At 33.5% G+C, this 12518-nt stretch overlaps 1 protein-coding gene across 1 annotated transcript; it reads left to right on the forward strand.

The window, feature by feature from the left end:
- The first annotated feature begins 2260 nt into the window (after window positions 1-2260).
- Window positions 2261-7176, forward strand: LOC111365556 (probable complex I intermediate-associated protein 30). The gene is made up of 8 exons (XM_022986113.1): window positions 2261-2286; window positions 2339-2461; window positions 2585-2628; window positions 3512-3625; window positions 4699-4755; window positions 6201-6292; window positions 6601-6681; window positions 7138-7176. The coding sequence occupies exons 1-8, from the start codon at window positions 2261-2263 to the stop codon at window positions 7174-7176; spliced, it is 576 nt and encodes a 191-aa protein (XP_022841881.1).
- Window positions 7177-12518: the final 5342 nt, after the last annotated feature.

Consider the following 12518-nt stretch of genomic DNA (forward strand, 5'->3'; position numbering starts at 1 on the left):
TTAACTAACAAAGCTCCAACTTTTTAAGAGCAAGAAATAAAAGTTCTTGAAATTTTAACACGTGTAAGATCATGAGAAGCAAATATTAAAGAATTTAAGTTAAATTCACATCGTGTTTGTATCAATATTAAACTAAACTATCAAAGATTAAACCTTTCGCGTGCAAGAAATAGAAGTTCTTAACTTTTAAGCTGCAAAATCACAAGGAGCACTGAAGAACAAAACCCAGCAATATATATAAAAGATATGCCCACAACAAAACCAAGAAAGCTCTAACTTGTATGAAAGAAACAGAAATTCTTAATTTTTAAAATGTAAAAAATCGTGGGTAGCCAAAAAGAAACCAGACACTTAAAATGGAATAAATTTAAAATAGATACTGGCAAGTAAACCCAGTTAACTAACAAAGCTCCAACTTTTTAAGAGCAAGAAATAAAAATTCTTGAATTTTTAACACGTGTAAGATCATGAGAAGCAAATATTAAATAATTTAAGTTAAATTCACATCGTATTTGAAAATCTCTATTGTTGACAATTTTGAACAATTATTGCATAGGCTATTATCAGAATGGGATTTGATAAACGACGTTTTTGACAACAAAATGAACTTCGGAGAGAAATTTTTTAAAGGACAAAATCAAGCACAAAACTTGAGGGAGAATTAACTCTGAATTTTTTTATGTGTTGAGTACAAGTTTTCACAGCTTTGGACATGGTAAGTAACGTGAGACGGAAAAGAAGAAGCAAAGTTGTCAATTAGAAAAATGTGCTAACGATAGATACCAAAAGAAAAGAGAGTTTGGGAATGAAAAAGCAAAAGTAACTAAATTCTTTATTTAATTTTCGTAACTTTCTTTTATTTTGTTTTATTATATTTTTTTGAAATTTTTTTTAAAATTTCTTTTTTCTTCATATTATAAATGTTTTTTTTTAAATTTAAAATTCTTTTTAATTCTTTTCGTTTATAACGCAATTTTTTCAATTTTAATTAAATAATATTTATTTTTACTTCTAATTATTTCAATTTAATTTTAAAACTTTATAATAACTTTTTTTTTATTTTTGCCTGTAATTTTATTGTTGTTTAATTTGTTAAATTATTCTGTTTCTTTTCTTTATCAGTTGAATTGGATGATGTGAAGTAGTGTGTGAGAAAGAAAAAATACTACAGTGGAGGTGACTGTGCACAGAGTCTCTTTTACAAATATGAATATCTCAAATTCCTCACTGACCGCATTGGCCTCCATCTCTCTCAGCTACTAATTTTAACAAATAGTTATATAAATTAAAATCAAATATCATACAACGCAATGTAAAATATCAAAAAAAATTACTCAAAGTCAATAAATATCTTAAATGATTCATTGCCATACGACCTATGCCAAAAAATTCAAATAACAAATATTGCAATTTCTATCTTACGAATATAACATAACATAGATTATAATCAAATAGCACATAGATTATAACTCTCAAAAGTTAGATAAAACACAATTTTAATTTTAATTTTTTCCAATTTCAAGTGTTAATTTTCGATCTAAGCCAAAATAACGTTCAATGAATATTTTGAATTTTGATTTAATTGGGTCTTTCTTTCGTATTGACCTTTTAAAAGAAATAAAGAATTATTAGTAGCTTTAAATCACCATGTTCGACTTTTTTTTTATGTCACTATCCATGTAGCTTAGAAGTTCTTGTAAAAATGAGTGATGTTGGGTTCACCATTTCCACAAATTCATTTCAGATCATATAAAATTTTAGGAATAAGAATTACGGATCAAAATCATGCGCAATAGGGGCAAAGAATTAAGGATCCAAACCAGCACAATCAGGGAAAACCTGTGATTATCCTTGCATTATCATGAATTAACTTCTCCAAATAGTTTTCGTTGAAGAATTTTATTGCACATTTCATTCAAAATGAGTAGAAAATTATACCACAGCATTGATACTATTGGTAAGGTGGTAAACCTTTGGAAGTTCGTGAGGAACAACGTTATCATATAGATGTACCATAAAAACATTTATAAATTAACATGAAGATTCATAGTGGTGCTGGTGCTAAAATCAAATTATTGTTCTAACTTCCAAGTTCCAACATCATGCACTCCGGTGATTATTGTCCCATGGGTAAAGAAATGCACCAGTATTGACAATTTTTGAATAATATAAATTCTACACATTCCACACTAATAATAACATAATAAATACAATACTCGTGCAACGAAAGAGACGAAGACTAGTACTAAGAAATAAATAAATGTGGGAGACTGGGATGCAAAACAGGTAAAAGTTGGAGGTGGTGGCTGCAATTTTTCTAAATATGAACTGAGAACAGTCTCATTTGCAAACGGTGTCCGTTCTTGTCGTTTTGGCTTCTTCTTCTTCACCGGTTCCTTTTTATTTTCAGTGACAATAATACAGTAATTGGTTGCTGTTATAGCTTCTACTTCCATTGCAGGTGATACACGTATAAATTTGTGTATACGTATTTACTTTGAAGCATTAAATGTATATTTCAATTTAGTCTGTGAAGTTTAATCCTCGAATTTATATAAAAATTAGAAGTTCTATAAATGTCAAGGTTTCGTGCTCTGCTGCAAGCTTCTCTCAATGCGACTAAAAGAGGTATCTTTCGATCATTGCCTCGTCATCCAATTAAACTTTTTGATTTTTTTTTTTAATCTTCAGTATATTCTTGGTAATGAAGTTATTTACTCCTTACCGGTGACATTTCTCGATTTATCTGTTGTTGTTTTACGGATGTAAAATTGTTTAAGTTTTTTGAATTAAAGTTGTAATTAATAGGCTGAGTAAATTTTGCTTAGGATATATCTGAAAAGAAAAATGAACTTCTGTTGGTCTTCTAATAAATAAACTCCTTTCCTATTTTGGAAGGATTTGGACTGCACCATTTTTACGGCTCTAAAATTTGTTAATCTGTATTTTAAATACTGAAAAGCCTCAGGAAATGTGTTAGCAAACAAATGGCATGGGTAGTTAAATTTTGTTTCGGTACCATCAACTTTTTATTCAACTGAAGGGGGCATCCACTTTTTCATCTTTTGGGTTCGCCAGAAGGATTGTAAAGTGGAGGTCGTTCAGGTGCTTCTTTCATCTTCCCAGACTTTTGAAAGTGGTTGGTTGGTCTATTAGAAAATTGCTTGTATCTCGTAAAATGGAAAATTAGTATCACCTGTGTACAATCTAGATTATGAATTTATGAGAGATCTATGTATTTAACATTATACCACACTATACTCAAGTGATATCAGTCCTCGGTATTGCCATCTAATAATTTGATAGGTTCCTGGACAGGCATCCAGATGGAATGGAGTGATGCCGCAAATTATAGTCTCTTCTGCCTTCTTTTGAAAAATAAATAAATAAAACATCTATATAAAATGGCATTTCATAGCACTTTTCTTTTCATTCTTCAGTTATTGACCGAGTTTTCTGACAAGTACATTCACCACCTTCATCCTGTAATCATTTTGTTGTCATCTTGCAGCTTTAGTATGGAATGCTGAAAACTTAGTTCCACCAAGTGAAAAGTATATTTTCAATTTTAATTCAAAAGAGGAGCTTAAAAGGTGGCATTTGTATTCAGATTCTGAATATGGAGGTAATGTAGATTTGAAACTTAGATATCTCTATTGCCTGAATCTGAATTCTAGAAAGTGCAATGACCTAGACAGGTCAAGTGACTAATCTTGCCCTTTCATACTGCACAATCCCATGTTAATGTATCTAAAACAAAATACATTACATTTCTGCCCCTTTTTATAAATCTCTACCTATACACGCGATTATGCATGCATGAGAAATCAACCAGTGGAAGATTGCATTAGTTTCAACAAAATATTGGTTGATGCTGAAATTTTAACTGAAATTATAATACTGCATTTTCTACACGATGTCGGTTTTGTTACTATGTATGGTGCTGCAGTATCTGCCACAAGAATTATTATAAAAGAAATGGAAATGCTCAGGGACTCGTATAACGAACAAATATACAGTACAAAACTAAAATTTGGCTTGAGAAATTTTCTGTATATATTGTTATTTAGTCCAAGGATAGTACGGATTTGTCTACGTCATTTATGAGTTTTAATATGAGTGTTATGAATGAATAGCAGCATCTTTATGTTACTTTCTGCACCATCGGAGTTATGATTTTGATATGCTTCTTTTTTATTTGCTTTATGACCATAAGCCCTAACAAATTTCTTCAATAATCAATGTAGTATTACCTTGTGAATATAAGAAGGCACTTTATACTCATGTTAAAAAAAGATAAAAAGAACAGTTATCATTTTTCTTAAAAAATTAAATGTAGAAACTAGAAAGTACGATGAATAAAGATATTAAGATTATTTTATTTTCTAGTCATTTAAATGTAAGACAAAAAGTTGAAGAAACAATTTTTGAAACAAAGGCAGATCGTCAAAGCTATATTGCATTTCTACATGATGTCAGCATTGTTACTATATATGGTGCGGCAGTATATGCCACATGAATTATTTTAAAAGAAAAGGAAATGCGAGGGACTCGTATAATGATCAAATATAACTTTGCATTTTCTACATGATGTCGGCATTGCTACTGTGTATAGTGCGGCAGTATATGCCACAAGAATTATTTTAAAAGAAAAAGAAATGAAAGGGACTTGTATAACTATCTAATATAACTTTCCAGGCTTGTCATCTGCATCATTGGAGATAAAAGAGTCTGGAAATGGATCAAGTGGTACTGGTCAGTAATTCTCTCTCTAACCTTGTTACTATACATGATGCGTGTATGTATGAGATTTCCCAATTTTTCTCCTTTTCATCTTATTTATATGCCAGTATCTAGCTATAATCACATAAGAACTATGATGAAAAGTTAAGGCCCTGTTCTCTTTACCGTTTTCGGGCCGTTTTCTGTTTTCGATTTTTCAAAACGGTGAAAACGTATTCTCTTTCCCGTTTTCGAAAACGAAAAAAAATTTTGTGAAGAAAACACAGAACGACTTTTTGTCATTTTGGGCGTTTTTAGTGTAAAACTTGAAAAAATTGAAAACGCGGGAAACACATTTTTTTATTTATTTGTTATTTTTTTTTTTTGAGGAGGTGGTGTGGTGATTCTCAAAATTTCAAAAAAAAATTAAATTTTTTTTGGTATTTTGAGGTGGTGTTGTGGTGATTCTCAAAATTTAAAAAAAAAAAAAAAAAAAAAATCATTTTTTTTTGTTTTGAGAAACTAACAAAAAGAACGCATTTTCAACAATTTCAAAACAAACACTCAAAACATAAAACTCAAAATGAATTCAAAACACAAAACTGAAATTTGAAACACAAAGAGAACACCCCCTAAACTTTCCTTTCTTAGTTCTTTGTTTTTGAAACGAATTGTAGTTGCTGTACCTTCCATCATCATCATTAAAAGTGCTTTAATTTGAATACTTGGTTTTGTCTTCCAATTTTATTTGCAGTGGGTTATGACGCATGGACACTTCTACTATGACAACGTGTCTATGTCGATATGTGTCTTGTAGGATCTCGACACTCAAGGCCATGTATCCAAAACCCACGCTCTGTTGTCCCAATTTTTTTTTATATTGTTTCAATTACTGACACTCAAGGGATGCTTTAGAAACACTCCTCAGGCAACCGTCTGCATGCCATATGTTTGTCTTATATTAAAAATTGTAATATATATTTATATTTATATTTGTGTGTGTGCGCAATTAAAATTTTCAAGAATTTAAATGGACGTGCCCTACTATTTAGAAAATTTATGTGTCAACGTGTTTGTGTCGTGTCGGAGATGTTCATGTATGTGCAACTTAGATTGTGGGATAACTATGTCCAAGTACGTGTCTATATATCTATATATGTATGTATGTGCATGTCCACAAGCCAAAGACAATTAAAACTTTAATACAATTACTTTCCTGAATACCACTTCAGTACTCAACTCTTGAAGTGCATTCTGGTGTATACATACATAAATACATGTATATGTATATATACATATATCTGTATGTGCATGTCCACAAGCCAAAGACAATTAAGACTTTAATACAACTACTTTTCTGAATACCACTTCAGTACTCAACTCTTGAAGTAAGTTCTGGCATTAAAACTCCTGTTTATCATCATCTTATGCAGATTTGTTTTAATTGCTGAACCTTCATTATTTTTAATTTCTGTCACGGTTATTTTCTGGAAACCTATCTTTGGATGTCAGTGAGAGTTCAAGATGGAACATAACTCGAAGTGGCTTTTGTGGAATGCGGTCTAAAAAGGTGCATGATATTCGTAAACTTCCTGCTCATCTGCAGATCAAGGGTCACACTTCTAAAGTTTGACTGGTGAAACTTAAGACCTAATTTGCAATTAAGTTAATGCAACAACCCTCTCAATCTTAATGTTCATGTCATTCCTTGAACATTTAGAGAAATTAAGGTTTTGGCTTTGTCAGCAATTTGTTAGCGAATTTTCTAGTGTTCATGCTAAAAGGAAAAATATGCTACAAACCGACTTAGAACATATTTCATTTGGTTGTCATCTTTTGCTTTATAATGACTTCCGTATCCATTTTTTGCCCCTGTAGTTTGATGGCTTCATTGATTTGGATGGATACGATGCATTAGCACTAAAACTTAAAGGAAATGGGAGATGCTATATTTCAACAGTGAGTACTCCAAATGCTACCTAACTCAACGGAATATGCCCAAGATTTGCCTTGAGTGCTTGAAGCTCGCAATGTTGCTAAACTTGCTAGTAGAAAGAATAATGCTATGTTGTACCACTGGTGTTTAGCATAATTCTATGTGGTAACACGTGTGGGACCCATTAAATTGGACCTATCATTTATGTTACGTAGTTTGCAATGATGCTAAACTTTCGAATAGAAAGAATAATGCCATGTTGCAAGCACCATTTTACATGACAACATGTGGAATTAAATGATAGGTCTAATTAAATGTCGGGATATGAGATCTGTTAAATTAGGCCCATCATTGAATGCCACATAGATTGGTGCTAAACACTAACGGTGTTACATAGCATTACTCAAGGCGTAAAACAATTAAATACTTGAAAACTGATGAAGAAATCTTGATTGAGCCTTCATCAAATTTTAATGCAGATTTATACAGAGAACTGGGTGAACCTTCATCATTGCTAATATCAATCAACATTGCTGGTACTTTTATGAGAATTGGGAACAGGAATGGAAGGTTGTTGTCTAACACACACCCCCCCCCCCCCCCCCCCGCCAAACACACACACACACAATTTGGATGCACCTCATTGTTTGCAATCGAACCCTTTTATTATTATTATTATATCCTGAGATTGATTTTGTAATTTTGTTAGAGAATGCAACTTATGTATATAGTAAGAAAAAGAAATTCTTGGAACTTATTTTTGAAAACGGCGTATAGGCATCCTGCAAAAAAGTTTCGCTGTTTTGGTTATAAAATATGATTTCTGTTCGGACTACAGTCACATTGTTAGAGTCTAGTTTAAACGTTGCTCATCTGCTGACTCGCGGCAGCATGACTGCAATGAATTTTGGATAAAATGGCATGAAATATTAATGCTGTGGATATTACAATGTCAATACCTGCTTGTGCAGATTCCTCTTGCTCGATATCTGCCAACATGGAGAGGAAATGTTATAGACGCAAAGTTAGAAATGAACCCTTCACAAGTTGTAGGCATGTCGTTGTCTGTCAATGCACTAGGTGGAATTCCTGATGCTAGATCTGGTCGTGGTGATTTCCAAGTTGAAATTGACTGGATAAAGGCTTTGAGATTGCAATAAACAAACAAAACTTCAGAGGGCACTGAACAATCTTTGGGAAGTCGGGGATTTTTTGCTCACGTGCTTCCGTTTTGATGTATAATCATAAAAGAGAATATAGAAGCTAAGGCCGTGGTTGGTTTCCATTTTTCGTATTCGAAAACGCGGAAAATGCATTTGATCCGTCGTTTTCGAAAACGAGTTAAAATTTATAACTGAAAACGCAATATGACTTTTTATCGTTTTCAGCGTTTTCAGTTATAAATGTCGCAAATGCTCAAAACGCGGAAAATGGCCGTTTTCGGGAAAAACTAAAAATCGTTTTGAAAATGAAAATAAAAAATGAAAATGCAAACCAACCACTACCTAAGTTTCACTAGTGTGCTTCTATGTTCATTTTCAATTTTGTAACGAGTACTTGAAAGTTTTGGAACTGGGAATTCCGTAGACTAATTGTGCCTACGAAGTATAAGATGAGCATGTATGGAAAGTGTTTATAATCGGTCTAAATTGTAAATATATAAAAATGAGTTGTAGACAAGTAGATAATATTTTGAGTCTTTCAAAATATGTGGATAAAAAATTATTGGAGTATTTATAAATATAGGCCAAGCATAAATGGAAGAATTAATTCTGGGATTATGGTCATTATGCTACTTTTATATAAAAATTGTACATGTGGGATTATATAAAATGATATGGAGGGAAAAGATTGAATGAATAAGTTGACTGTATTTTAATTTGGCAAATAATAGAGCGATATGTGACATTATGCGATCCATTATTTAAATCTTGATATACATGTAGTAAGGTTCTTAATTCTACTATGTGGCAATGGAGGGTTTGACACCCTCCATGACAGATCTCTCACAATTTTTTGGGTTTTTTTTTTTTTTTTTTCACATGAGTATTGATCAATAAGGGTGTCAAATTCTTCCTGGCGAAGGAGCGTAAAAAATTTGAACAGCTACAAAACAAAGTTGTTTTCTTGGAAAATAACAGATTGCTGACATGAATATCAAATGTAGGGGGTACTTTTAAAATTAACCTAATCAAATCATTTAAATTCCACATTGACTTCTCAACAAAGGGATATTATGAAAATGACCTATCCAATGTTTAAAGGCAAAAATACCCTTAAATAAATTATACAATTACAAAAGTTGATTTTTTTAAAAGACATGAATACCCTTTCACTTAACAAATAAAAATCAAACACTTCTTACATTTTTATCTGTTTACTCCAACACAGATAAATAAAACAATCTCATCATTCATCTGCTTCAACTTAAAATTTATCGAAATCAGAAGTCAAAAAATTTGTGAACATCAATCTTGTCGGTTTGGTAAGTTTATATACGCAAATTTAATCTTGTTTTCGTTAAATTATTGTATGTTTAAATTGATAAATTATATTTAGACATTTAATGATTAGTAGATAAAAAAAATTTAATAGATCTGTAATTTTTTAAGTATTTGAACGAAAAAAATTCATCTGCATATTTATGCCGACGCCGGCGAATCGACTGTTTGACTAGTCGAAAAAATAGTCGGCTGTTTGGCCGATTGTTTAACACTAAATAATCAGCCAACCGACTGTTTGGCAGACTGTTTGATCGGCTGTTTAACAGTCGGTTTAAACAGTCAGCTGTTTGTCAACTGTTTTTCCCCCTTTTTGGGTTATTTTTATTACTGTTGATATTTTTCTTGTAATTAAAAATTTTATTTCGACATGCAGATATGGTTGTAGTCCCAGTTTGTTATTTTGGTGATTTCGAATTGGACGAAAGAGATCAATGGGTATGAAAATGGACAAGTGATAAATGTGGTAGTATCGCAATTTTCATATCATCAGGTACATCGTATGCAGAACTCTATAATGATTTACAGAACAAGTTGAATGTTGATTCTTCTCAGTACAACATGAAATTTAAATTTAAATTCAGCGAGCATGCATCAATTCCGTTCCACCTATAATGATTTCTTCTGTTGACGAAGTGAATTATCTGATTGAATTGAACAATAAGCACACGACTCCTCTTTGCGTGACTTTAGTAAGGAAGGATGTCGTCGAAAATGAACAAGTAGACTCGGGAGGTGGGAATCACAATGCTAATGATTTTGGGATAAGGTGGAGATAACTCGTAAAGATGATGTGGTTATTCCAGAGATAGTTGCATACAGAATCCCCTCCGCTGCTCGTGACAACGAGAATGAAAATGCAAATACTTTTACAAACGAGGACTTGATTGCTTTATCCCGACAGAGACATGAGTAGGGTGGCACCTCGGGGGCTAGATCGAGTGAACCGTCCTCTAACTCCTTACGTGTGGTTCCTGATAATGAGGATTTGTATGTCGAGCAACTGTTTGAAACGAAGAAAGATTTGCAAGAAGTCGTGCACCTAATTGCAGTGAAATACAACTTCGAGTTTAGAGTGAAAAAATCGAATAGGTCATTGTTGACGCTATCATGCGTAAATGATAGTTGCAGTTGACGTTTGTGAGCAAAGAAGATGGACACGAATGAGTGCTTCGTAATTCGCAGTTATACACGAGAACATACTTCTGAAGTGGGAGTTTGTCGCAATGATCACAGGCAAACCCGAGCTTGGTTTATTGGTCGACAGATAATGCAGAAGTATCAGGATCCACGGACAATCTACAGAGCATCGGACATCATTAACGATGTTTGTCGAGAGTACGGAGTAATTATGAGCTACCAGAAGGCCTGGAAGGCCAAAGAATGCGCATTGGAGGATTTAATGGGCTCGGCAGAGGAAAGCTATGCTAAATTGGTCAGGTATTGCCATAACATGGAGAAAACTAATCTTGGCTCGGCATTTTTTATTGAGACGGAGACCGATAACTGCTTCAAATTCTTCTTTACGGCTCTTGGACAATGTATTCGGGGATTTCGAAATGTTATGCGACCCCTAATTCTAGTCGACGGTACAACTCTGAAATCCAAATACCAAGGCAAGTTGATTATTGGTACATGTCAAGATGCCAACATTCAAATTTACCCTCTTGCATTCGACATAATTGATAACGAGAATGATCTGTCGATGCGTTGGTTCTTTACAAAGCTCAGGGAAGTAATCGGAGAAGTCGAAAACCTTGCATTTGTCACCGATCAGGGACAGTCTATGATAAATGGTATTACTAAAATTTTTCCCGATGCACATCATAGGTATTGCATGTACCATATACAAGGCAACTTGAAGACCAGGTATCGGGACAAAGACATCGTTTCATTGTTTAGGAAGGCGGTCAAAGCTTACAGTATTGAAGAGTGTAATAGGTACATGATTGAAATAGGAAGAAAATCATTCCCGATATGAGACTATCTAACGAAAATGGGGATTGAACATTGGGCGCGCTCATATTTTCCAGGATGTCGATACAACATGATGACGTCGAACAACGCGGAGTCTCTCAATGCATTATTTAAGAGGGATCGAGAGTTATCCATTCTCGCACTGATTGAGAATATCCATACGAAGCTGCAGCAGTGGTTTCACGATCGATGTGCGGAATCACATAATTGCACAAGCGTGCTAGCCCCAGCACAAGAGGTAAAGCTCTTCAAGGCTGCAGAGGCTGCGAGAAATTTAAATGTCGAACCACTAGACGAGTCGCACTTCTATGTGGAATGTGCACGTCATACGACATATATGGTAGATTTAAATGATGGAACATGCACTTGTAAACAATTTCAGTTAGAGAGTTTTCCATGTGAGCATGCAGTTGCAGTGGTTATGTATCGAGGATTTGCAGCGAGAACATTGTGCTCTCCTTATTACATTGCTGAAAATTGGAGAGCTGCGTATGTTGAAACCATATTTTTGCTTCCAAACGAAGCCGAGTGGGAAGTTCCCGATCATATTCGCCCATTCAATACATTGTCGCCACCTCTCATTGAACCACGTGTTCCTGAATGTTCAAGTACTTCTAAAATACCATCTACTGGAGAGTTTTTCCGACCGCGTAGGTGTAATAGGTGCAAATCAGTATGACATACTCACCAATTTTGTACAAGTCAAGTTTCCTTAAATGACAGTTAGAGCATTGTGTATTTCCATTGAAATGAAAAGTATTTACGTTGAAATGAATAGTGTTTACATTGAAATAAACAGTATTTACATGAATCGTTACAAACAATTGCGAAAAATAGTTACAAATATTCACAAAATATAATTATAAATATTAATTACAAAAAATATTTACAAATAATTTATGGATCACAATTAAATTCGTATAAATCACACGCTAACTTATTTCGCCAATTTTGTTTCCATGACTAGTTGATTTCATTAACCTTATATGTTATACTCAAAAATTCTATGTATTTGATTGCGAAAATTCCACAGTCGTCCCTGCAAATGAACAAATATGTGTTAGTTCGGTTCCAATTACGTACGAATTGATTACTAAATAAAAAAAAAGATTACAAAGACTTACGATATATATTGTCTCATAGTCGTCGTGTCTCGCACGATGGCTAGTTTGTCATCCACAGTCAAGCCCGCGTGTCTAGCCATTATAGGAACTATCACAGTCACCGGCTCTAAGATCTGCTTGAGCTGTCCTTGTGTCAGACATGAATGATCAGGGTCGTACACATATATCATTGAATCAGGGAACACGATCTTCAGTGCAATAAGTACTGATTCGCGATAACTGGAATGTACAAATGCGTACAACCCTCCCATGGCTTTC

The sequence above is a fragment of the Olea europaea genome, chromosome 17 (genome assembly GCF_002742605.1).
Source record: "Olea europaea var. sylvestris chromosome 17, O_europaea_v1, whole genome shotgun sequence".
Lineage (NCBI taxonomy): Eukaryota > Viridiplantae > Streptophyta > Magnoliopsida > Lamiales > Oleaceae > Olea > Olea europaea.

Excerpts from the sequence above, each read along its gene's own strand:
- LOC111365556 (XM_022986113.1), top strand. The coding sequence starts at position 2,261 with ATGTGGGAGACTGGGATGCAAAACAG. Across the intron at positions 6,293-6,600 it reads GTGGAATGCGGTCTAAAAAG|TTTGATGGCTTCATTGATTT; the intron begins GTGCATGATATT and ends TTGCCCCTGTAG. Across the intron at positions 6,682-7,137 it reads GGAGATGCTATATTTCAACA|ATTTATACAGAGAACTGGGT; the intron begins GTGAGTACTCCA and ends ATTTTAATGCAG.